Source organism: Hemitrygon akajei, chromosome 5, assembly GCF_048418815.1.
Source record: "Hemitrygon akajei chromosome 5, sHemAka1.3, whole genome shotgun sequence".
Classification (NCBI taxonomy): domain Eukaryota; kingdom Metazoa; phylum Chordata; class Chondrichthyes; order Myliobatiformes; family Dasyatidae; genus Hemitrygon; species Hemitrygon akajei.
In genome coordinates, this window is record NC_133128.1 from 145,216,777 (window position 1) to 145,244,676 (window position 27,900).

The 27,900-nt window shown below is 40.6% G+C and overlaps 1 protein-coding gene across 1 annotated transcript in view; it reads right to left on the bottom strand.

Moving 5' to 3' along the window:
* Positions 1 to 27,900, bottom strand: part of nme9 (NME/NM23 family member 9) — a 74,868-nt gene that overhangs the window by 38,059 nt on the left and 8,909 nt on the right. The window contains exons 3-12 of the mRNA XM_073046769.1: positions 24,536 to 24,593; positions 20,688 to 20,791; positions 19,969 to 20,040; positions 10,835 to 10,951; positions 7,487 to 7,562; positions 5,496 to 5,578; positions 4,518 to 4,610; positions 3,662 to 3,816; positions 1,505 to 1,704; positions 1,034 to 1,178 (exon numbers count right to left, since the gene is read on the bottom strand). Coding sequence (XP_072902870.1) covers positions 1,034 to 1,178; positions 1,505 to 1,704; positions 3,662 to 3,816; positions 4,518 to 4,610; positions 5,496 to 5,578; positions 7,487 to 7,562; positions 10,835 to 10,951; positions 19,969 to 20,040; positions 20,688 to 20,791; positions 24,536 to 24,593 — 1,103 coding nt within the window. The remainder of the gene's footprint in view (positions 1 to 1,033; positions 1,179 to 1,504; positions 1,705 to 3,661; positions 3,817 to 4,517; positions 4,611 to 5,495; positions 5,579 to 7,486; positions 7,563 to 10,834; positions 10,952 to 19,968; positions 20,041 to 20,687; positions 20,792 to 24,535; positions 24,594 to 27,900) is intronic.

The window sequence follows — 27,900 nt, forward strand, 5'->3', positions numbered from 1 at the left end:
TCACAATTAAATTATTGTAAATCAGTCATTTGTACTCACCCTCATCAACATGGAAAACACTCGAAGAAAAGCATTGTGCTGCCTTTATGGCAGTTATTTAGTTTATAATATTTTCGCTTAGTAATTCATTTTCTAGTTAAAGTTAGAAGTGTTTTAACTATATTTGTTTTCTGTACTACATCGCGGGATGCTATGACGTCACACCCGGTTTCGCCGCGTCTTGTGGGAAAAATGCCGTTTGCGATAAACGGGAAGGCGGGGGGGAGCACATTACGCGAGCGGCATTGGATCTGAGCGAACGCTGCTTTTAAGTTAAAGGCGATCAATAACTTTTCCTGGTAGGCTGCAGTATATATATTTTTTACCAGTCGTTAGGAGATATTGGAATGTTGTTCAGTAAAAAAGTATATGCAACATATATTTAAAAGTAGCCGCGTTACAGGCACGGTTCGAAAAAAAGCATTTGCAATATGTATTTGTTTATGTTACCATATGGATTTAATTAAAAGTTAAAAAATCCTCACGTGTAATATCTTTCTGTGTAAATATCTCATATTACAACGTGGGACACCTGCGGCCGAAAATCCGGTGCGGCCTAAAATACGGTGCGGCCTGTACAAGTAAAAAATTGATTTTCTTTCTAAAATTAGAGCCAGCGGCTTTTAATCAGGTGCGCTCTGTAGTCCGGAATCTACGGTACTCCTTTGAGTGTGGTCTCCCCATATTTAGGAGTTGGTGTGATTGTTTTGACGAACAAAATTCAATTTTTCATTATGTTTACAGTCTCTCATTCTCTGTATCTCTGTCACCTCAACCTCTCTGCTTTATGTTGCTCCAACATAAGGAACAAAAGCCTATCAGAAAGTGAGGACAGAATAATGAATTTAATAATCTCAGATTATCAATTTAAGCGTTTTTATTTCAAATTATTTGCCTTACCACACATATACAGCATGCATGTGGTACTATTCAAGGCATTCTGTAATATGTCCAACACTTAAATGCTAAATTTAACAATTATGAATGGTGGTACCTGGTCATGTTCTGAAGCAGTGCTGGGAAATATTCTGCTTCTGTGTGCTCTCTGTAAAATTCATAAACTTGTTTTTCTGTAAGGAAGATCTCCTTCTGCATGGCTACTGTTAAGCCAGCCTCACTAATCTTCTGCAGGATGGATTCTACACAGCAGGAGTAAAGAATTAGCACATGTGGAATGACAAAAATTGTGATGCTCATACTTTCAGAAGCCTTAAATGATTTAAAATTAGTCTATAATGGTAAAACCGAGGATGGTATTAAAGCTCTAAAGTTACGTTGTGAAAACCAGAGATTTTTGACCAAAATGAGCAGGAACGAGTAACTACACTCCACAAGAAGTCTTTAGTATTTCAGTTCTTTCTGTGCTTTGGTCCCTCCTTTATCCGATTTAACATTGTGTAAATCTAGGTGGATAGGGGCCATATTTGGAGGAACTGTGGTGCAAAGCTACACAAATTAATCTCACCTTTTTTATCCTTTAAGATATCCGGCCTGATCAGAGCCAAGGTCTTCTCCACACGCTGGCCAGCCTCAGCGTCATTATGGGCCTCAGAGCTGGCTCCAAAGTTAGGGAAGAAAAACCCAAGTTCCCTGGCAGCCTGTTCCTCGTCATCACATCCATGAACTGCATTGAAGAGCTTCTCAGTACCGTACAGAGCTCGGAGACTTTGGGGGAAAAATATCCATGAATTAAAAAACAGTAAGCACGCCAGGTAAGCTCTCTGTGCTTTTGCTGTTACTACTCAAAGCAAATAATTTGGCACATATAAGGTGTGACTTACATATTATTGTCCTTTTACTGAATATCTTTAATTATATCTAAGAGTGTTTTCTTCTCTCCCATATTGAATACCTTTCAGGATTGAGGAATTGTGAATGGGAAACTAGGTAATCTAATCTTAAATGACGTTGAGAGTTCACAGCTAAAATCTTAAGTATATATTGCCAATAATCATGAAATGCAGATAATTCCCAACAAGTAAATCACCCTCACCTTGCTTTCAACACTGTTAGCAATGATGAATCTCTCACCATTGCCATCCTGGGAGCCACATTCAGCAGAAGCTTAATTGGACAAGCCACATAAATAGTGTGGCTACAACTGAAGGCCACATGTTAGATACTCCATGGTGAGTAAATTACCACCAGGCTTCACAACATCATTCCAACGTCCACAAGACCCAGGACACTCATACAGATACAGCAAGACAAATGGAGTGTTGGTCTTAATTGCAAAATGATGGAATACAAGAGCAGAGACATCTTGCCTCAACTACATAGAGCCCTATGAGATTCCACTGGCAATATTACGTGCAGGTCTGGTTTCTCTACCCGCGTAAGGATATCCTTGTGGCAGAGAGGTTACAGACAAGGTTTGCCTGATGAGTCCCTGAGACGGTAAAGAGAGATAAAGCCAGCCCTGTAGAGATCAAAAGAATGGGTTGTAACCTCATTCAAACATATAAAATGTTCATGGGGCTTGACAGTATAGATTCAGTTTTGATTCCTCCTCTGCCTGGTGTGTCTAAATCAGGGTCACAGTCTTAAAATAAGGAAGCAGCCTCAGGGCAGAGATGAGAAATTTCTGCACCAAGACCAATTCTCTAACCCCAGAAGGGTGTGGACGCTCAGGCTGAGTATACTTAAGACAAAAACTGACTGATTTTTTGACTTAAGTTAATCAAGGTAAAGGTGATTCCAATAAAAATGTGGATTCGGATTGAAATATCAGTAATGACATTGAATGGCAGATGTGGCATGGGGTAGGAATGGCTTGTTCCTGAATCTATTTCATGTGTATGATCGACTTAATAAACATCCACTTCCAATGACTCTGAAGAAGTCCACACTGTACAACTATGCTGTACAACTCTACCCACTAAGCTAAACATCCACTCCTACCCTACTGGTATTCTGTGCTGCAACGTACCCCATCCACAAGATGCCCCACAGCAACCAACTTAGCTTTCTTCAACACCACCTCCCAAGCCTGCCACCACGAAGAACAGCAAGTCCATGGGAACATCACCCTTTATCTTGACTTGAATAAGAATCAATGATCCTTCATCATTGCTAGGTCAAAATTCAGGAACTTCCCCTGCTAATGATACAGTGTCTTCTCCTATCAGATTCCTTCTTCTTCAAACCTTTATACCTTTTTGACTTATCACCTTCCAGCTTCTTACTTCATCCCCACTAATCACCCATCTTCCCCCTCATTTGGTCTCACCTATCACCTGCCAGCTTATATTCCTTCTCCCACCCTCCCCCCCACTTATTCTAGCTTCTTCCATCTTCCTTTCCACTCCTGATGAAGGGTCTCAGCCTGAAATGTCAACTATTTATACCCCACCACAGATATTGCCTGACCTGCTGAGTTCCTCCAGTATTTTGTGTGTGATACAGTAACCTTTACTATTTAGATTGCAGCAGTTCAAGAAGATGGGTCACCACCATCCTTTCAAGGGTATTTACAGATAGGTAATAAATGCTGGACTTCTCTATGACTTAACATCCTAGTGCTGAGACAGCAGGCTTAATTTCTTCAAATTCTTAATGCTACCCAGATCAAACCACAGCAGTCAGTAGGACAAAATTTGGGAGTTCCTTTGTTTTCCAGTACCTTTCAGGTTTCTCCTGTTTTGCAATTTCGACATCAGTTGGGCCGATGAACTCTTTCCACAGAGGAATGACTTCATCTGTTCCTTCAGGTTTGGATATGATCAGAGCACGGCAGGGACCACTTGACATGAAGCGAATTAGCTCGTCAAAATGAGACTTTAATGTCAAGAACAAACAATGTTTGAAAATCAGTATACGTTTTCAGAATTAATCTTTTATGGTACAATATTTTCCTCCTTTTTTCTTCCTTCAGGTTTCCTTTGGCTGTTTGGCATTGGGTTGATAACTAATAACCAGGTTTCCTTTGCTGCTGTTGAGTCTCATCACTGTCACTCATTTTCTGTTTTAAGTCATAAGCAACCACACTTAGAGATACGTATGTAGACAACTTCCCTTCAGGGAAAAAGGCATCCTCTTTTTCATGGTCACTCACCTGCTAGCAGAGTAGCAAGGCATTCCATCACATAGCATTAGGATTAAGAGGTTATATCTTACTCCAGTTTTCTGAATTCATTGGGAAAGTAGGCATATGTATAAAATGACCTGACAGAGTAGATACCGAGCTGATAACTCCCTTGGGTGGAGCATCTAAAAGCAGGAATTATAGTCTCAGAATTAGCTTTCAGGAGCAAGATGAGAAATTTCCACAGCAAGGCAATAGTGATTCATTGCAATTTCTACCTGAGGACTATGGAGATTTGGAGTTTCAGTTGCTGAGTATATTCAAGACAACCAATGGATTTTTAGGGGTTCCAGGGATCAAGGTATATGGGGTTGCAACAGAGTTACAGGTTTTTGATATCCATCTTTTATTCCAATTTAGCAAGACCCAGATACCTGGTGCTTTTCACACCCACCTCCTCTGACTGATGTTGGTAGAGGCCTCGTGCCTCATCTTCTGTTAATGTCCGCTCCTCTTGGCAGATAATTTCAAAGCCTGCTTCCTGAACCTAAGCAGACCAAGAGATATTGGAAGGAGCTCAGTGTTTTCAATTCTGAAAATTACAGAAACATTGGTGTATCATGTAATCAACTATTCCTAACCATAACAATGTTGCAAAAATTACTCCTGGGTCCAAAAATATTATTAGTATTCAAGCAAGCATAGGTCATAGAATTATAGGGTAATATGACAAGGAATTCCTCGTTTCATTTTTAAAGCAACATCCCTTTGTTTGAGCCTGTGCCTCTCCTCCTTTTGGAAACATCCTCTTCACACCCACTGTATCCAGGCCTTTCAGTATCTGTTGGGTTTCAATGTGATCCCTTCTCATCCTAATGAACTCCATTGAGTTTTCCATTCTAGTTTAAAAACTGAAATCCTCATTTCTAAAACTGAAAACATTTTCTGTCCGCAAAACAAAAATAACATTGCAAGGACTCAAGTAAGTTAGGCAGCATCTGTGGAGGAGCAAACAGAGGGTCTTGAGGATCAAGAATTTACATCTGAATAAAAAACAAACTGCTGGAGGAACTCAGTGGATCTGACAGCAGCTGTAGAAGTAAAGAAGTCAACATTGTAAGCCAAGACCCTGTGTAAGATCCCTCCTAAAATCTGAATAATTTGAAACATTAATTTTGTTTCTTCCTCCATGGAAGCTGACTACTTGTCGAGTGCTTCCAGCAGTTTTTAAATCTTCAACTTTAAGTGTATTTTGTTTCTGTTGTATTCTTTACACTTAACATCAGTGCATCATTACTAGTTCAGGGATTTCAAGATTCAAACATTGGGGTGGAATTAAAATACAAAGCTGAGTTGCAAATCTGACGATTGACTGACACTAAATATCCTCAAATAATTTTTAACATTAATGGTTTGAAATTCTGCTTCTCACCTTCATTATTATTTCATCTGCTTTCCCATGAGCCACAGCATCAGGTTTAATGATCGCAAATGTGAATGCCTTGTTGGTAGTAACTGCATCGAATGAACACAGAGTTTGTGATACACATAAGGAATTCACTTTTATTGAATAGTTCAGTGAAAAGATTTAGGAATACAGGTAAAGCAGTCAAATGATTGAGCTGGCCAGGATCCAAAGCCTTTAGGAATATATTTCAGTGTGTATCTCACTGCTGCCCCCTAAGGGTTAATGTACTAACTACACTGTGGAAACTTAAGACATGTTTACACTTTAGCTGGTTTTCTCCCCTTTATTCCCTTGCTATTTATAACAGTCAGCCTGACTCACGTGGCACCAGTCAGAATTAACACTCACAATATCCTGGTTCAAGTTGCAAAGAGCTGAGGCTGAAACTTCAGTCTGACACTGAGGAAGTACTGCACACATCTTTGTGATGGGACCTTAAGCCAGGATCTCATCTACCCTTTCAAGTGGTTATAAGCATTCCCATAGCACTATTTCAGAAAGAATTAGACCTGGCCAGCACATCACTAATCAGCATCACCAATGGCAACTTATCTGGTCATTGCCTTATTCCTAACTGTGGATGCTTGCTGCGCATTGTATTTTCTACATCATGAGGGTACCTGTTTAAGATGCACTTGACTAGCTGAAAAGGGTTTTTAGATATCATCAGGACATAAATGATGAAACTTAAAGCCAAGTCCTTCTTTCATTTAAAAGTGCCTAACCTTTAAGATTATATAGGTCACCAGAGCCAATCTGACGCTTCATCCTGTGGGGATCCTGCCAGCATTTCCAAGCTGGTGTAAAAATATTAACCTATTACCATCTTTATCTCAAGTTTATACATGGGAATGTTCCCATCAGTGATTACATAAAAGGAAACTGATAGGGTCATTACATTGAATGAAAAAAAAACTACAAAAAGTAGTGGATACAGCCCAGTCCATCACTGGTAAAGCCGTCCCCACCATTGAGCACATTTACAAGGACAGCTGTCACAATAAAACAGTATCTATCATCAAGGACCCCCCCCCCCCCCCCAACTAGGCCATGCTCTTCTCTGACTACTGTCATCAGAAAGGAGGTACAGGAGCCTGAAGTTCCATGACAAAAGGTTCAGGAAGTCATTACTCCTCAAGCATCAGACTCTTGAACCAGAGGGGCTAACTTTACTCACCCCAACACTAAATCTGATTCTACAACCTACGAACTGCCTTCTAAGGACTCTGCAACTTGTGTTTTCAATATCTGTTGCTTATTTATTACTTTTTTCTTTTCTTTTTGTATTTACACAGTTTGTTGTCTTTTGCACATTAGTTGCTTGCCTCTGTCATGTGCATTTTTTCATCGATTCTATTGTTTCTTCCTACCTACTGTGAATGCCTGTAAGAAAATAAATCACAGGGTTGTATATGCTGACATATATTTACTTTGATAATACATTTACATTGAATGTCAAACATTTGACCTTTCTCTAGTTCTGCAGAATTACCTATACATTGCCTTAACTAAGATCAGGTGATACTGTACACATCAACAATTGAATATGTAACTTCCTGATCTGCATGTGACAGTACTGCACCATCAAGTGCATTTATCTCCAGAGACATTAAGCGTTTTTTCCTAGTTGGTCTTGCTAATATTGTTACTAGGTATAAATGTCCATAAGTGTAACTAAGTCATTGTGGTGTTACACTGCTCCAGAAGGCAGTCAATAGTAGAAATACAAGAAGACAGGAGAAATCAATGAGTAACTGATTTTTGGCTGACTGTGGTTGGGAGCATCTGCAACATGAACACCTCTTCCCATTTGATGTTTCCCCCAACATTCCTTTGTCATTCTAAGTAACTGAGCTTCTGCTCCCTCCTCCACTCTATCAAAGGGAAGCAGTGGGTTCTTTTTACATTCATTGCTTCAATGGTCCAAATGGCCTAATTCTGCTCCTATATCTTACCCAGTTCTTTCTCTTCATCAACTGGCAGCACTGCCACTTCCTCATTGTCTTCTTTTACTAAACCTCCATCTTTGACCTAAATCGAAAAGTAAACCATGGCTCTGGTTGGTTGCCTTGTTGAGACACTTGAACAATTTTTATGACAGGATTAGACAAAGAAAATATTTCACTGAGGTGTATAAATTTATGAATAAAGATAAATTGAATACCAAGTATCTATATTCCATAACGAAGAGTTTTTTCTTAACAAGAGAACATGTGTTAGTAGTAGATGGCTTGACAATAACTGCAGGCGAATGATTCAAATGTTCAGATTCAGATCCTGATAGAGATGCAGACTTTTTTTTTATCATTTGTACATTGAAACACACAGTGAAATGTGTTGTTTGTTTTATAAGACTCCATGTGCTTCTCCCTAAACAATACAATTCTAATAAAATCTATCATTCAAGGGTGTTGGTAGATCAGTTTGAAAAAAACTTGCAAGGACTAGATACCCATATAAAAAAGAGAGGTGATTAAAAATAAAACATTCCATTTCTTAGTGTCACAGAAAAGAACAGTACAGAAATAGGCCCTTCAGGCCCATCTACTCTGTGCCAAACCATTTAAACTGTCTATTTCCATCAACCTCCACAGGACCATAGGTCTCCATACCCTAACCATCCATGTACCTATCCAAACTTCTTTTAAACATTGAAATTGAGCCTGCATGCACCACTTGCACTGGCAACTCGTTCCACACTCTCACAACCCTCTGAATGAAGAGGTTTCACCTCATGTTCCCTTTAAACTTTTCACCCTTAACTCATGATCTCTAGTTGTAGTCCCATCCAACCTCAGTGGATAAAGCCTGCTTGCATTTATCCCATCTATACCTCACATAATTTTGTATACTTCTATCAAATCTCCCCTCAATGTTCTATGTTCCAAGGAATAAATTCCAAACCTGCTCAATCTTTCCATATAGCTCACTCAAATTTGCCTCAAGGCAGCAAACATCTCCTCCTCTGTAATCTATATAGGGTCCATGAAGTTCATGCTGCTTTGCCTCTGTTATATGAACTCTGTGTCCATCTCCTGAGTAAATACAGATGCAAAAAATTCATTTAAGATCTCCCCCCTCTCTTTAGGCTCCATCCATGGATTACCATTCTCATCTTCTAGAGGACCAATTTTAGCTGTTGCAATCCTTTCTCTTAACATATCTGAGCATCCCTTAGGATTCTCTTTCACTTTGTCTACTAAGGCAACTTCATGTCTTCTATTAGCCCTCCACATTTCTTTCTTAAGTGTTCTTTTGCATTTCTTATCCTCCATAATCACTACATTTGTTCCTACCTGCCTATACCTGCTATGTACCTCAATATCTCTTGTAAACCAAGGTTCCTGAAACCTATTATCTTTACCTTTTATTCTGACGGGCACATATAAGTTTTGTATTCTCGAAATTTCACTTTCTAAGGCCTCCCATTTACCAAGTACACCTTTGTCGGAAAACAGCCTGTCCCAATCCACATTTGCCAGGTCCTTTCTGATACCATCAAAATTGGCCTTTCTCCAATTTAGAGTTGCAACTTGCCAACCTGACCTATCTTTTCACATATTTACTTTGAAACTAAAGACATTATGATCACTGGATACAAAGTGTTCCCCTACACAAAGTCCATTATCCTACTCTGCCTCATTCCCTAATAGCAGATCAAGTATCTCCCACTATCTCATTGGGACTTCTATATACTGATTAAGGAAAATTCCTGAACACATTTGAGAAACCCTATCTCATCTAGTCCTTTTACAGTATGGGAGTCCCAGTCAATATGTGGAAAGTTAAAATCACCTACTATAACAACCCTGTGTTTTGGCAACAGTCTGCGACCTCTCTACAAATTTGTTCCTCTAAATCCTGTGGACTGTTGGGTGTTTTATTATATAGCCTCATCAACATGGGGCTATACCTTTTTTATTTCTTAGTTTCACCCCTAAAGCCTCATTAGTTGAGTTCTCCAATCTGTCCTGACTGAGCACTGCCATAACATTTTCCCTGACTAGTAATGCCACCCTCCCTCCTTTAATCCTTCCTGCTCTGTCATGTCTAAAACAATGGAATCCCGGAATATTGAGCTGCCAGTGCTGCCCCTCCTGCAACCAAGTCACACTAATAAATACAATATCAGAATTCCATGTGTTGATCCATGCCCTGAGCTCATCTGCCTTTCCTACAATGCTCTTGCATTGAAATATATGCAGCACAGAACAATATCCTTACCATGCTCAAGCTTTTGATTCCTGACTTTGTCTGAGGTCTTAGCAACATCTGTCTCCCCTAACTGTTTTGGCACTTGGGTTCCTATGCCCCTGCAACTGTAGTTTAAACACCCCGTGCAGCACGAGGAAACCTTCCTGCTAGGGTATTAGTCTCCTTCCAGTTCAGGTGCAAACTATCTCACCTGCTTTGGAACAGAGACCAATGATCCAAAAATGTGACAGCTCCCTCCTACACCACTTTCTTACCCACATGTTAAGCTGTCTAATATTCCTATTTCTGGCCTCACTAGCATGTGGCATGGGTAGCAATCCTGAGATCAGAGCCCTGGAGGTCCTGTCCTTTAACTTAGCACCTAACTCCCTGAATTCACTTTGCAGAACCTTGCCACACTCCTACCCATGTCATTGGTCCATACATGGATCAGGACCTCTGGCTGTTCACCCTCCCACTTAAGACAGTTGAGATGTCCTGGACCCTGGCAGCAGGGAGGCAACGTAGGCATCCAGGAATCTCAATCTCATCCAGAGAACCTCCTTTCTGTTCCCTACCTAATGAATCCCCTATCACCACAGCTCGCCTCTTCTCCCCCCTTTCCTTCTGAGTCACAGAGCCAGACTCAACCACTGTGACTTTCCTCTGCTACGTGATTTCCCCCAACAGTATCCAAAGTGGTCTACCTATTGTTGAGGAGGATGGCCACAAGGATACTCTGCTAGGGCTGTTTAACCCCTTTCCCCTTCCTGACTGTCACCTAGTTTCCTGTGTACTGCACCTTAGGTATAACTACCTACCTACATGTCCTAACTATCACTCTCAGCCTCCCAAATTATCCAGAGTTCATCCAGATCCAGCTCCAACTCCTTAACACGGAGTGTTAGAAGTTGCAAATGGATGCATTTCTCACAGGTGTAGTCATCGGGGACCCTGGAGGTCTCCCTGCCTTCTCACATGCTGCAAGAGAAGCATTCCATTATCCTGTCTAGTACCTTTACTGTACTAAGTCACCAAATATAAAGGAGGAAAAACAATTAAAGACAGTAGTTCGGAATCAGTACTTTTTTTGTCATTATTGTTCTCACCACTTTCCGGTCAGCTCCCTCTTCAAGCACCTTCTTTTCTGCAACTAATTGTTCGAGAATGGTTTTCTGGAGCAACGGAGCATTCGCTCCCCTCACAATGGCAACCAGCTGACCTCCCTGAAACACAGGAAGTGCAAGAGTGGCAAGTTTAAAATGTAAGGGTAAGCTTCACAACAACCTTCCATGTGAACTCAGTGCCTCAACAGCTAATGGCCAGATGAAATTGTTAGCAGATGTTTCAGTAGCCAAATGGGAAAATCTGGTGGTTGCTCTACAGTGTAGGTGAAGGTAAATCAGCCAAGTCAGTATTTGTTGACTTATATATTCCACCGGAGCCTCCTCTTACCCTATCTCATCTATTCCAATGAGTAAAACCCTTCATTTGAACCTTGCACAGGAAAATGTTCATGCCTTTCCATTAGATTTCATGACATTCATCTGGTAATATAATTATATTGTTCTTTAAGAGTATTTATATAAATATTCAAGCACTTGAATTTACCAAGTGCTGGTAAATAGGATTAGTCTATGGATATGGTGGACCAAAGGATCTTTTTCCATGCTGTAGGACTTTTTTAAGGCATTATGAAGTCAATGTGTTAACCATTTCTCCATTCTGCATCCAGATCCCTGATTTACCCAGCAACTGATGGTCATCACCATTTGTCTCAAATGTGAATTCTGGAGCCAGGGAGGATAAACTTCCTTCTTCTTGCTCCTTGTCTTCCTTTGCCACGAAGACCAGAATGAACCCCATGTCATGGAGACTAGAATGAAGCCTTCGCCATGGAGACCAAAATGAACCAATCATCAATACAATCAGAATCAGAACCTTACTTGGTTTCCCCTCATGACATTAACACTGAAAAGTAATTCCTGCCCATTGAATAACATTGTTGCCCTCCTGAAATAACCCAGCTGGGCCTGAGTAAGTAATTAGCAATGCAAGCCAGAAATCGATGGTTCGTGGTTCTGCCAAGGTGCTGATGGAAACTCAGAAGCATTTCTCAATATTGAGTTCAGGTGTAGATCATCTTTAATGTAATTAAGTGAGCCAAAGGTTCAATGGCCTATTTATCAGTATTTACCATGAAAGAGGTCATGGACGTCAGGGAATTCACAGAAGAGAAAAGTAATGTCCTAAAATGATCAATATTACAAAAGAAGAGCTGTTGGTATTCATGAGATGGGTAAATCCCCGGGGTCTTACCCAGTGTATCACTGTAGATTGTGGGAAGGAAGGGAAGAAATTCCTGGGGATCTGTAAGGTAATTTTGTATCTTCCTTAGGAATGATTGAGGTACTGGTATCTGGAGGGTGGTTAGTATTGTGCAAGGACTAGCCAATGAACTACAGGCTGTTGGGCCTAGCATTTGTTTATGGGTAAGTTACTAGAAGGGATTATAAGAGAACAGGATCAATCACATTTGGAAAGACAAATACTGAAAAGAAATAGTCAACATAGCTACTCATGTGTGGGCAATTATGTCTCACAAACTTAATTGGCTTTTTGAAGAGGGACTATGAGGACAGAGAGGACATTGTCTAATGGACATTAGCAAGGCTTTTGCCAAGATCTGTCATGGTAGGCTGTTTCAGAAGGAGAGATCACATGGCATCCAGTATGATCAAGCAAACTGGATTTTAAAAAATGGTGGAAGGAGTCAGAGTGTGGTAGTGGAGAGCTGATATTCAGATTAGAGTCCATTAACTGTAGTGTGATGTAATGTTCCTTATGTGCTGGACCCAGTACAGATCCACTGAAATGAAAACACTGAGGAATTTAAAGTTGTTGAACCTCACCACTTCTGATCCTTCGATGAGGACTGGCTCATGAACCTCTGGTTTCCTCCTCCTGAAGTCAATAATCAGCTTCTTGGTCTTGCTGACATTGAGTGAGAGGTTGTTGTTGTGGCACCACTCAGCCAGAGTTTCAATCTCCCTTCAATATGGTGATTTGTCACCCCCTTTGATTGGGTAAGTTAAACTATGTCAGTATATATACAGTGAATAACAGAATCATGGGGAGTGTTGTAAACCAGAGACACTTAAGGATACAAGTACATAGTTCTCCCAATGTGTTGACAAGTGGAGAATATAAGAACATAAGAAAGAGAAGTGGGGTTTGGTAATTAGCCATTCATTGTCATGGCTATTTTGACTATGGACTCAGCTCCATTTGCCTACCTTCAACCCTAACCCTTACTCCCCCTGGTATTCAAAAATTGATTGTGTTTTAAACACATTTCGTGATGTAGCCTCCACTGTTTCCCTGTCGGAGAATTCCACAGATTCCCTACTCTCTGGGAAACGCAGTTCCTCCTCATCTCCATCCCAAATCTATTCCCTCGAATCTTGAGGCTATGCCCCCTAGTTCTAGTCTCAATTACCAGTGAAAACAGCTTTCCCACTTCTATTTTACCTTTCTCTTTCATAGTTTTGTATGTTTATATAAGATCCTCTCTCATTCTTCTATAGTCTCAGACAACTTAATCTTTTCTCATAGTCCAGCCCCCTTATAGCCCAACAACCCCCCATCTCCAGAATCAACCTGGTGAACATCCTCTGCAACACCTCCAAAACTAGTGTCTCTTTTCTTTAGTAAGGAGACAGAACTGCAGCCAGCACTCAGGTGCAGCCTCGTCATTTCCCTGTACAGTTCTAGCATGTGGCATGCTTGCTTTCATTGGATGGGACATTAAGTACAAGAATTGAGAGATCATGTTACAGCTGTACAAGACATTAGGGAGACCACTCCTGGAATATAAACTGCAGTACTGGTCACCATTTCATTCAAAGGCTGTGATTAAGCTCGAGGGAATGCAGAAGAGATTCACAAGGACATTGCTGGGACTGGAAGGCTTGAGATTGAATATGCTGGACTTGCTTTCCTTGGAGCAAAAGAAGTTGAGAGGTGAACTTGAAGAGATTTATAAAATGATGAGGGGTTAAAATAAATTAACAGATAAAATAGATTGTCAATGTATTTTCCCCACAGTAAGGTAACCTTTAAATAGAAGGTTTGATCGGCGCATGATTGTGCAAGCGCGTAGACATCAGCCAGTGAGAACAGTGAGAAGAGTTTAAAAGGAGACAGCTTTATAGAGCAGGCATCAGAGGAGCGGGCGACAGAAGGCTTTGGCAACAATGGGTCGAGGTGAGGTAGGTAATCTGTGTAGAATACGGACAGGAAGAATGTGTGCGAGGCCAGTGTTCTGTACTGGGTATCAGATGTGGGAAGTTCTGGAGACTCTCAGTCTCCCTGCCGGCCACATCTGCACCACGTTTGTCAAGCTGCAGCTCCTTAGGGACTGCGTTAGGGAGCTGGAGATGCGGCTCGATGACTTCATCTGGTCAGGGAGAGTGAGGGGGTGATAAAGAGGAGCTATAGGCAAGTAGTAACACTGGGGCCTCGGGAGACAGATAAATGGGTAACAGTTAGGAGAGGGAAGGGCAGGAGGAGTCAGAGGCTAGAGGGCACCCCTGTCACTGTACCCCTTGACAATAAGTACTCATGCTTCAGTACTGTTGGGGTGAATGGCCTTCCTGGGGGAAGCAACAGTGGTCGTGCCTCTGGCACAGAGTCTGGCCCTGTGGCTCAGATAGGTAGGAAAAGGAAGAGGGTGGTAGCAGTGATAGGGGACTCTATAGTTAGGGGTCAGACAGGCGATTCTGTGGATGCAGGAAAGAAGCACGGATGGTAGTTTGCCTCCCAGGTGCCAGGGTCCAGGATGTTTCTGATCGTGTCCATGATATCCTGAGGTGGGAAGGAGAACAGCAATATGATCATGGTACATATTAGTACTAACGAGATAGGCAGGAAAAGGGAGGAGGTCCTGAAAGCAGACTACAGGGAGTTAGGAGGGAAGTTGAGAAGCAGGACCTCAAAGATAGTAATCTCGGGATTACTGCCTGAGTCACGTGATAGTGAGTATAGGAATAGAGTGAGGTGGAGGATAAATGCATGGCTGAGGGATTGAAGCAGGGGGCAGGTATTCGGATTTCTGGATCTTTCGGGGCAGGAGTGACCTGTACAAAAAGGACGGGTTGCACTTGAATCCCAGGGGGACCAATATCCTGGCAGGAAGGTTTACTAAATCTATTGGGGAGAGTTTAGGCGAGGATTGCTGCGGGGTGGAAACCAAACAGAAGAGATGGAGGAAGAGGCGGTTGGCTCACAAATAGAGAAAGATTGGAGACAGTGTGAGAGGGAGGATGGTCAGATGTGCTGGAGCTTTTGGAAAGCATCAAGTTGGATAAGTCACCGGGACCAGACGAGATGTACTCCAGGCTACTGTGAAAGGTGAGGGAGGAAATTGCTGAGCCTCTGGCGATGATCTTTGCATCATCAATGGAAATGGGAGAGGTTCTGGGGGAATTGGAGGGTTGTAGATTATGTTCCATTATTCAAGTAAGGGATTAGAGATAGACCAGGAAATTATAGACCAGTGAGTCTTATTTCAGTGGTTGGTAAGTTGAAGGAGGAGATCCTGAGAGGCAAGATTTATGAACATTTGGAGAGGCATAATATGATTAGGAATTGTCAGCATGGCTTTGTCAAAGGAAGGTTGTGCCTTACGAGGCTGAGTGAATTTTTTGCGGATGTGATTAAATACATTGATGAAGGTAGAGCAGTAGATGTAGTGTATATGGATTTTAGCAAGGCACTTGATAACGTACCCCATGCAAGGATTACTGAGAAGGTAAGGAGGCATGGGATCCAAGTGGACATTGCTTTGTGGATCCAGAACTGGCTTGCCCACAGAAGGCAAAGAGTGGTTGTAGATGGGTCATATTCTGCATGGAGGTCGGTCACCAGTGGTGTGCCTCAGGGATCTGTTCTGGGACCCTTACTCTCGTGATTTTTATAAATGACCTGGATGAAGTAGTGGAGGGATCGGTTAGTAAATTTGCTGATTACACAAAGATTGAAGGTGTTGTGGATAGTGTGTAGGGCTGTTAGAGGTTACAGGTTGATAGGATGCAAAACTGGGTTGAGAAGTGGCAGATGGAGTTCAACCTAGATACGTGTTAGGTGATTCATTTTGGTCGGTTAAATATGATGACAGAATATAGTATTACTCTTGACAGTGTGGAAGATCAGAGGGATCTGTGCAGGTTGACTCTATGGTTAAGAAAGCATACGGTGCATTCATCAATTGTGGGATTGAGATTAGGAGCCGAGAGGTAATGTTGCAGCTATATAGGACCCTGGTCAGACCCCGCTTGGAGTACTATGCTCAATTCTGGTTGCCTCACTACAGGAAGGATGTGGAAACCACAGAAAGGGTGCTGAGGAGGTTTGCAAGGATATTGCCTGGATTGGGGAGCATACCTTATGAGAATAGGTTGAGTGAACTCGGCCTTTTTTCATTGGAGCAACGAGGATGAGAGGTGACCTGATAGAGGTGTATATGATGATGAGAGGCATTGATCGTGTGGATAGTCAGAGGCTTTTTCCCAGGGCTGAAATGGCTAGCATTAGAGGGCACAGTTTTAAAGTGCTTGGAAGTAGGTACAGAAGAGATGTCAGGGCTAAGTTTTTTTTACGCAGAGAGTGGTGAGTGCGTGGAATGGGCTGCAGGTGACGGTGGTGAAGGTGGATACGATAGGGTCTTTTAAGAGACTCCTGGACAGGTACATAGAGCTCAGATAAATAGAAAGCTATGGGTAACCCCAGGTAACTTCTAAGGTAAGGACATGTTCGGCACAGCTTTGTGGGCCAAAGGGCCAGTACTGTGCTGTAGGCTTTCTACGTTTCTATGGCATAGGTTTAAGGTCATAAACATGAGAAATTCTGCAGATGTTGGAAATAGGTTTAAGGTGAGAGATATCAATTTACAAGGGTCCTGAGGGGCAGGTTTACCACACAGACTAGTGGTTACATGGAGCAAGCTGCTGGGAAGTGGCAGATGTGGATACAATTATGATTAAAAACATTTGGACAGGTTCATGGACAAGAAAGGTTTAGATAATGGACTAAATGCAGGCAAATGAAATTAGCTTAGGAAGGCTCTTCGATCAGCATGGATGAATTGGGCAGAAGGTCCTGTTTCCATTCCCAATAACTTTATAACTCCTTTTTGATAACATCCCTTCATCCTGCTGCATATTTGATCTTTTGGCTCTACTGACTCTGCTATTGGCCTCGAGGAACTGAACTCAGAGTTTGAGTGGAAATCAAGATTTGAAGCAATGAGTTCCGAAAACCTTCCTTTGACTGCCAATTGGAATATTTAATATGTTACAATGTTATTTCGGACAGATTCCATCCCCCTTCAAAGGTTTTTGTAACCACGTAGAAAAGAGGAGGTTAACTTATAAAGGGGAATTTTGTTAAAAGCTGTCCGTAAGAGTAAATAATATTTTATTTTTCACAAATATTATTACTGGCCTTCATAATACTGAGTTCATTTTATTAACTGACCAAGGGGCATGCTTTCATGTTTTAAGGTGTAAATGGTTTGCACAGAGTTGGTAAAGGTACACAACTGTTGATGCAACCAAGGCGGATGATGGTGAGCATTTCAGGTATCTCCTGTAGAGGGAGAAAATCTCTCCTGGTTTCACTTACGAGAATCTATCCTGTGAACTGACATGTAATGCTTACATATGACTAACTTGACAGATGCAAGGTGGGCAGTGTTAAACTGTCATCTCATTAAAGGAAAAATAATTTTGAGGGACATTTTTGAACCATTTTTGACCAGTCTATTTCAATTGAAAAACCCTGAAGACACATTGGAGAGCTCAACCAATAAATTGGGTTGAGGGCTGTGAATCCAGGAAAATTTATGAAGAGTTAAGTGAAAGGAGAGTAAATTACCATGGAATGAGGTCAGCAAAATTCATTTGGTGATTCCAAGATATCCTACGCTGCTTCTTGAAGGTCCAGTTGCTCAACACATGTTCAGTAGTCATTTAACGATTCAATCAAGATCAAAGAAAAGCTGGGCAATGAGTTTCTCAATCTAATTGTTCTTATCCTTCTGTAGTACACCATCTGGAAATAGCAACCATGGTCATGAGGGGGAATCTTATTGAAACTTATCCAATATTGAAAGACAAAGATATAGTGGACGTTGGGAAAGATGTAGGGGAGTCTCGGAACAGAGGACTCAGCCACAGAATACCAGGATGTCCCTCTAGAACAGAGATAAGGAAGGATTTCTTTAACAAAATGGTGGTGAATCTGTGGAATTCATTGTCATAGATGGCTATGGAAGCCAAATCATTGGGTACATTTAAAGCGGTGGTTGTACTTCTTGGATCTGTACTTCGTCATTTGCCTAAACTAATTGCTAATCTTCTTATTAGACATACTTTAAGAATATGGGCTCAGTTCAGAAAATATAATGGCTTTCACAGTTTCTCTCTTTCTAGTCCTATTTTACATAACCATCTTTTTCAACCTTCTATGCAAGACTTAACATTTCATGACTGGTACAGAAAGGGCATTAAGGCGCTTTGAAGATCTTTTCATTGCTAATTGTTTTTCAAATTTTGAACAACTGTCTGCAAAGTTTAACCTACCTAATCTACACTTCTTTAGATATCTTCAAATTAGACATTTTTTTAACCCTTTAATACAAAACTTTCCTGAGATGTCTGAGAAAAACTTTTTGGACTTGTTTCTTTGTATAAACCCATTGGGAAAAGGTTTACTACCTACTATTCGCGATAATTTAGTGATTTGGAGGCATGCCCCCTTTGATAAAAGCAGAGCTGCCTGGGAGCATGATTTAAATATTTCCCTGTCCAATGAGGTTTGGGATTCAATTCTTAAATTAGTTAACTCAACTTCTTAATGTGCTTGCCACTGCCTTTTGCAGTTCAAGGTTGTACATAGGGCTCATATGTCTAAAACTAATTTATCACGGTTCTATCCTGATATTAGTCCCTTTTGTGATAAGTGTAAAGGGAGCGAGGCTTCTCTTATCCATATGTATTGGGCCTGTCCTAGTTTAGAGAAATTTTGGAGAGATATTTTTTAAATTTTATCCCATATTCTTAATTGCCATTTAGAACCTAACCCTTTGATTGCTCTTTTTGGCACCTTGGGTGAAGTTGACATGCATTTGAGTCCGACTGAATGTCGAACATTATCTTTTGCATCTCTTTTGGCTAGACGGTTAGTTCTTCTTAGGTGGAGAGATGTTGCCCCACCCACTCATGCTCAATGCCTTAGAGACATTATGTCCTGCTTAGACCTTGAAAAGATTCATTATTCACTTCTTAACTCAGACATAAAGTTTCATAAGGTGTGGGGACCTTTTCTTGAATATTTTCACAATTCCTCTATAGATTAAAGGTTTATCCTTTTTTTTGTACTATAATCCCTTACTTTCAAGCTTTTTTTCTGGTTAATTTTTACAGTTTTTTTATATGAAATACATTATAGTTTAGGTAGTAGGCATTATACTTTTTTATGTTTACAGCTCTGTGGTGACGAAAGCTCTGATTAACTTTTCTTTACATTGTAATGGTTGGCCTGAAGTTTTGTGGTGGGAGGGTGGGGAGACTACTAGCTTTATATGATTTCATTTTGGGTGCTTTTTCTGTATTGTTATGAATTGTATATTAGACACGTTTGTTTTGCACGGTGTAAATCTCCATTTTGTTGGTGGGTTTTTTTCTGTTGTAGTGTAGACACTCATAAAAAAAATTAAAAATTGTTTAAAAAGCGGTGGTTGGCAGTTAAGTTCTAATTGGCAGAGCAAACTTGATTGACTAATTCTGCCCCTATGTCGTATGGTCTTTATCTGAGCCACTGTGGGTAGAAATTTTCTCTGTCATCTCTTTTTGGAGTTGACAGGAACCTGACAAGAAACCATAAGCAAGTTCTCAGGTCTTAGAGCAGATGAGAGTATTAGAGATTGTCTTCATGATAGAGGCACTCTCTCCATTCCTCATTCGTATCTTTCCACCAGAGCTGTCAATGTGCCTTCTGATAATCATGGACTGCACTCACAATTAAGAGAGGCTCCCTGGGAAAAGTACAAGAAGCAGCCAACACTTCAGTCAGCGTTCTGTGGAGTTCAGATGTGGGAAGAGTACTGCAGGAGAAGGAGCATTACACAAACCCAAAAACATGTGACATTTCCACTTGATGAATCTATTTCAAATGATCTCACCCCATAGAAAAGGAAAGTAGGTTCACATTTCCCTCTGTACTTTTGTAGGGAGTCAACGTTGTCCACTTCGGCCTGGAAAATAAATGTGTGATAACATCAGTGGGTTAACTGCATTCTGGGAGAGTTTTATTTCCCAGCATGACTGCCTATTTTATGGAAATGTTACTATTTCCACATGGGAATGGAGTGAATTTGCCTCTGGACAGGTTAAGAGCTCCCCTAAATTTTAGCCATTTGTGGGATACTTGCACACTGGAAGGCCAGCATTTCTGGCATTTCTCCAAAGGCATTTGAGCTGAGTATCTTGGGAGACCATTTCAGAGGACATTTCAAGGCAGCCGCATTGCTGTAAGTATAGAGTCACAAGTAGGCCAGATCTCTAAAGCAGATGAGTGAAGCAAGTACTGTAGCTTGAACAATGATCAGGTGGTCATCTTTGTTACTACCTTTGAAATCCAGATGCATTGTGGGTATTAGATTGTGATGCTTGAGCCAGTCTATGTTATGATAGAAGATGAATGGCCTCTGGAGCTGTATTCAGACCAGGCAGAGATACTTCATCCACTACACTTGTAACATTATCTTTTTCTCAGACAATGTTTCCATCTAAGACTCATTCAAGGAGATATGGAATTTCTTTTTTGCTGAATTTCAAATGAAACCAGTTTAGCTGTGGTACTGTCTTTCTGAAATTCCACAAAAAAAAATTAAGGTCTTACCACTGCAAAATGCAAGAAGTCGTCTCCCAGCTCATTTTTAATCTTCCGAAATAAGCTAATCACAGCCTTGCATGGACCACACCACCCTTGGTACACATCGACCACTGCCAAAGAGAAGAGAGCTAGATGTCAACTAAAACATTCTATCTGAAACACATGTTTTAAACTCCTTAAAAACTAATTACACAAAAGCAAGGACACGTATAAACTAAGTTTAAGGTACTAATATATGACTTGTTTTGATGTATTGTTTCTGGGATGTGGGCATCTCTGTCATGACCAGTATTTGTCGTCTGCCCCTAACTGCCCCTGAGAAGAGGGCAGTGGTTTGTCTTGTTGAACTACTGCACTCCTCCTGTTGAAGTACTCCCACAGCGGGGAGGAAATTCTAGGATTTCGAACTAGTGATTGTGAAGGAATTTTGACAGATTTCTATGCCAGTGGTTACATTTACCAAGTGCTAAGTGTATCCAAAGCTTTTATTTTCAAGTTGTTTTCAATGTTATTTTTGAGACTTAGGCAAGACAATGTATATTGTGCACCACAGGTAATGAATAGCCAACCTGCAGTGTTGAGTCAGGTTCACCTCCAGATTAACTAGCCGAGCAAGACCTCGAACCTGCCATTGCTCTTCTGCTGCTAAAACCCTTGTAAAGGCCTTGCATTTTAAGTCTGCCCTCCTGGCAGCTCTCTGGCCTCTCTCGCTAAACAAATTCATGTTCATTCAAAATTCTGGTATCCACCTTTATTTGAAACCAAGCCCTTTTTGTTCTTGGCACTGCACTGCTCCCCAGTCTGAATGCACTTTCATTCTTAGATTATTCTGGTCATTTTCAGAGCCAACTGTGGTCTTGCTTTCCTATATCTCACCTCCAACTCTACAACTGTTTGAGACACTGACATTACTCAGTGCTTCTTGCATATCCACCATTCTAAATTCACGTTTGAAGCCCAATCCATCAATTACCAAAACTGTAGGCTATGGAATTTGTTCCATAAAGCTCATTGTTTTCTCTACCTCTCTCTCCTTCATTCTTATGCTACACAAAACCTATTTCTATTTTTCCACAACACACACAAAATGCTGGAGAAACTCAGCAGGTCAGGCAGCAGCTGTGGCAAAGGATGAATAGTCAGAGTTTTGGGCCGACACCCTTCATCAGGTCTTGACCTGAAAAGTCATCTATAAACTCCTCTCTATAGATACGGTCTCACCTGCTGAGTTCCTCCTGCATTTTGTGTGTGTTGCTCTGGATTTCCAACATCTGCAAAATCTCTTGTGTTTCTATTTTTCCACATTTCCTCATAGCCCCTGCATGATACTTGCTATTAGATCTTCAACAGTTTTAATGGGGTTAATGTGATGCTCTAAAAATACTTACTTAAGGGTAGTTAGCATGTGACAAATAAAACCACTGAAAGTGCCATGTCCAGATGTTTAACATCCAAATAAATGAATCACATGAATGAGCAATTCATGGGTGTGCTTCAATAACCTATGTTTTAATTGAGCAGCTAAACCACTGAGGGTGATTACAGGCTACAGTGGTCTTAGCATGACTAGCTCATGATGTAAGCAATAATTCCCAAGAATCATCTCTGTGGTAGTTGAACATTCATTTCAGTTTTCCAGTCATCACTTGCTTGAGCATGCAAACTAGGTAACTTCGATTAAAATATATTAAAATGAGAAAGGAATTTAAGGCTTACTTCTTCTACTGATTATGCAGAATTATTTCAATTATCACCTCAACCTGATCCACTTGCTTCCCAGAGAAAGATGAAGAGGCACAAGTGATTATTCAAGGCTGTTTATGTTTTTCATGGTTTTTTATCTTGTATCTATAATCACAGTGAATATTCTTAGCCAAACCTCCAACCGGAAAATTTACAACAGATAGCTAATTGAATCTAAGACACTGGTCAACATTGAATTATTATTTTACATCCAGATTAACTTAGGTAAAATACATTCGGACAATGTTGCTGTACTTACTGAAAATGTACTGTTGCCTTCCAGCAATTACTGATGTTTATCGGACCTTTAATTGCTGGTGTTACATTAACTTTAAGACATGGGGCCTCCATTAAAATAATGTTCAAAGGGATATTTGTACTCACAAAGGGATATCAAAACAGTAGCAGTTGGAAAACACAGGGTGGAGTTTCCTGAAAGAGGAGCTAACTATAAATAAACACAAATCATTTTCATATGTATTCATATTTTGGCAACAACAAATTACTCTTAAATTCCAGCCAATCTCATTATCAAATATGAAAACACAGAACTATCAGCAACAACATTTTAATTTCACTCCATATGGCACTAGAAGTATGAAACTTTAAATATCATGCAAGCTACTGTCCTTCCACATCTGGGAGTTAAATTAAAAATCTGTAAGTCTTCTCATTTGCACTGAAACCATAAGAAAACATACAAAGAAATGCTAATGCAAATATTTTGTAGGTCTGAATGCAGATTAATTATTTTTTTAAAGAAGTTCATTTAAGAAGAGAAAAAGTAGGTTTAACCGTAAGCCCATTCTGAGCGTGTGCAAACTGAGGGCAAAGCTCTTCAGTCTGAGGACAGAACGATCATTATGAGCTGAAATGTATTCAGGTGCATGGATCTACAGATAGCAGAATCTATGAAAGAAACAATTTAATTTTGTTCTTAATACATTTTCCTTAGCTTGCTTGAGTTTCACTCTAGGTTTCTGATTTACACTGTCATTATCCATATCTCTGGCTCAAAGTACATAGGAATTCCATGTTTTTAGTCAGAGCTTCATAGTAAAGGACAGTCTAACATCCTTATCCTGCTTTGGCTAAAGTTCTGTAATTTCTTGAATATAGCAAGGCGTTCCGGTTTGCGGTCCTCTTATCCATGAGCAATTCAATGCACAAAACTGGTTCTTGAGAGGGTCCACACATACAGTGTTCTCTGGCTGTAACTGCCACAAGAACGTGGCTGAGCCAGGTCCTTGGGTCAAAAGTGTCAGGCAGCCTGAATGTTCATAAATGCCCCTAACATACCATCAAGGAAATTTTGAATATTCTGTATTCATGCAGGAGTCCTATCCCTCCTGAGAGTTAGATGGGGAAATTCCAGCATTTCTCTGGAATATCCAGGCTGGAATTTTCTTTGGTTATACTGGACCCAGCCCATCTCTTGCATTTCCCCCTTACGGGATGCTCATGGCCTCACTGAACTGTGGCCATGCAGCTCCCAGCGTCAGGTCAGAACAGGCACTGAGGTCATTCTGCATAGGGGAGTGGGCCACATGTTGCAAAACCTAAGGGCTCACCAGCAACACTGACTTCAGTCTCCTCACCAACATTAGACTTTTTGACGTTAACACCATTGCCCCAGGTTCAGCTGAGGCTGAATTAGGCTATTTGCATCTGTGCGCTATAACTCTTACCAAACTTCTCCCAGCCTTGGTGATGCATTTCCTCTTAACTCTTTGCCATTCAATGACTCCGCAAATGTTACTTTTTAATTTGTAACTTTAAGTCTTTCACTGGTGGCATTGCTTCTCTTCTCCGGGAGCTTCTGCTGCCCCACAATCTACCCTCCATCCCAACACGAATTTTCAGTTTCTCTCATTTTGTAAGTAATAGTCACTGAATGCAATTTTAATGTTAATTATGTTAATTTATTCATTTTTATTGTGTGTTAATCTGTTTAATTGATTAAAAATGGGCCCAAGATTTCATATAAATGTAAAAGGTATTCATAGTTAATTTTGCAGAGTGTCATTTTGTTCCATTGTTATCCTTACTCTTAAATATCTCTCCTATTTTGATGCCAGATTGGCTGAATCTCACTTTAAGAAATTTCTTACCAGTCAGCCCAGTTATAGCCAGCGTTTCATCCCATTGTTCCTGGCTCAAGACAGTAATCTGCACAGGAAACAGCAGAGTAAATGTTGGGTGCATTTGTAAGTAACTTACAGACCCAAAGTCAAATTAATAGAGGACATGGCTCACCGTTGTTGTTGAAAAGGTACAGAAGGACTAGGAATACACGGCAGTACGTTGTTGCACTCGCGCTTTACTTAAAGGGACATTTGCTGATAGCAGTGACTTAATTGGGCATCTTCAGAACTGACTGCAGGCTGTTCAAACCCCATTCAACGGGCGGAGTGTGCTCAGCTAATAGGGAGGCCTTTTGTTCAGTACTTTGCTGCTGAGATTCTCACTCAATGGATGCCTCAATGTTTACACCACTTGCACCAATTCACTCAGATGCTATTGATGTGGACATGACTGGCCACTCTGGATTAGGGATCCTGAGGCAGGAGGTGAAGTTATGACCATCAGTAAAGTACCTAGTTCCACAGAGATTCTGCATTGTACCTAGATCTCTTTGACAAATAATGCATTTGAAGACATGGGCTTTTCAGTGCTATGTCTCAAGATATGGGTACTAGCAAGGAAGGAACTTCGACTGCACTCTTACATCTAAGCTCTCTCTCCTCAGAGCTCAAGATCACATTAGCCCCTAACTTCCTTGCCAAGTGGTGACAGCAGATTCCTACAATGCCTCCTAACTTGCTGCTCATCACACCATCAAGGGGGTCACCCAGGCACTTTACTCAGAGAGAAACAGCAATAGTAGTGACTCTGCCTCACGATTCTGATCTGGGTTCAGTCCTAATCTCTGGTGCAATGTGTGTGGACTTTACCTGTTCTCTCTGACCACATGTGTTTCCTTGGGGTATTCTACTACCTTCCCAAGTATGGGGTTAATTGCCCAACGGAATGGCACTTGGTAGATTTGATGGTGGGAGTTGATGGGGATATGGAGAGTTTTTAAAAAATGTGTTAGGGTCAGATTTGTGTAAGTAGGTTCCCATGCTGTATCTCTTTGAGGTGGTTTCAGCTATCTTGATAAACAGCTGGCTCTTCGGGCATTGGGTTTTGCCAGAACTGCTGAGAATATGCAGCACTGTTCAATGTATTTTACAATGAATGTGAAGTGGCTTCTTTTCTTTTGAAAAGGGCTACATGGCCTTTTCTTTCTCCCTCAGTCGTACATATAAAACTGCTCTGTGCAATTTAGTTTGTTGCATCGCTTTTGATTTCATCAAGCTTCATTTATCTTAATATTTCTCCATATCACAAATTGCTTGCCATTATTTCAAATACCATTAACTGTTTTATTTTACTTTTAAAAGGAGAGATAATAATGATCAAAATGAATTACACAGTAAATGAACTGTCAGTCACTAAGCCTGTGTGTGAAGAAACCAAACTGACATTAGCAGAGTTACTGTCATTGAGAAGGGCTGTTTCAGCACTGTATGATTATAAATTAATTCAGCTCCCACGGATTGTCAGAATACAGAAATTCTTTCATATTAGTTTTCTGGCATCATCAGCATTTGCTGTTTAAATAGGAATATTTAAATATAGCTAAAAAAGAAAAACAGAAAAAATGCCAGCTACGTTAAAAGGATTTTAAGGGGATTGTTTACTGAGTGTGGACGTGCCTCATTAGTAAAGATAATTTCACCTCTGCCCTAGTAAACAGGTTTTCAAAAGTTCCAGTCATACTATTTTAGCAGAGTTCTTAAGCCACTTAAAATAGGGTGGATTAATAAATGTACTAAAACTACAAATACTAATTCACATAAACAGGTTACCTTGTACTGTATTATAATGGTTGAATGTGAGAGAAATCAGTCTTATTTTTACATTCATTGATTGGTGTTGTTCTTAACTCAACCTGTTTTCTTTGCTGCCTTTCAGTAAGTGCTACTTATTCTCAGTGACATTAATTGGAGCATTGGCTAAAATTGAAATAGTTTGTTGAACTTGTTTTCATCGCTTTGAAAGGCTAATGACATTCTGCAGTGTTTTTTAAATGAGGAAATTAATAACAAGGCAATGAACTTCATCTGTTTGTTTTTCAAACTGCATCATGAGCTAAAATTTGTTGTTCAGTAAATATTCTGAATTGATGTTGTTGAGGAATCTGGCAACAATATGGACCCTCCCTTGGGTTAGTGATGGTGGAGCAATCGGAAGTCAGACCACAGTAAACAGGGACTAGGAAGCACAACATTAATGTATCAGCTTGGCTTCACTGGAGAAAGGCCATTCACGGAAGCCCCACAAACAGTTCAGTTGCCTAACAGGAAGTGGTTGTGTGTACTGTTATGATATTAATAATTTGTACTTACAAATAGGTTATCTGGCAACTTAAATCATTATAAATTGCACAGGAAAGAAATAATCTTGCGCTTAAAATAGATAACTTGAATTAACTAATTCTGTATTAACCAGTGTTATTTTTAATCTTGTGGTTGTAACTCAGTTGTGGGTTTGCACAATTAATTCCGATTGAATTGCTCCATTGGGGTGATGTGGAACCCTTGGGAATTCATCGGCAGCACTCATTTCTCTGATGTGCTGGTGGGCAATCCATGGCATGGTAGGTGACTGGGAGAGCCCTGAGTGATGCCAGTGCTATGGAGAACAATTGCTAACTGATTTCAGTCAGGGCACGTTACCAGTGGGATAATTGACTCTAGGAACACTAAAGGGAGAGGCAGATGAAAAAAACATAGTTGGAAACACTGTGCTGAATTGGTGCTCCAAGCTGCTGCTGAGAGAAAAAAATAATGAAAGAAGGACAAGCAGAAAGCAACATCAAATCTGTGTGAATAGTCTATATTACATGTTGTCTATTTTGGAAGGTGGTCATTTGAGAATGCAGGCTAAGGGGTGGAAGGAGCTTGTTTATCATGATTCTATCTGCAGGCACCACAGTATGTGGGTCCAAAACATGCACTTGAGCTGCTGGGGACAAATCCATGCATTATTAGGGCACAGAAGGAGAGAAGGAAACATATGGTAGGGAAGGAGGACGTGGAATGAAAATATTTAATTGTTCAACCCATTTTGACTCATTTCTTTGGGTTTTATTTCAGCTATGTATGCTTACAGTCATCTTTCCAATAGCTAGGTGACCAGAACTGCACACAATAACCAAATGTAGTCTTGCCAATGTCTTGTATGGCTGTAACATGTTGCACTTATTGCCCTGACCAATGAACACAAGCTTGCCAAATACCTTCTTCATCACCCTGTCATTCAACAACCTGTCACTCAACAGCTGATTATTGACCATAGGAGGAAGAAGAGGGAAGTCAGTCAGCCAGACCTTATTAGGGGAATGGAGGTAGAGAGGGTCAGTAACTTT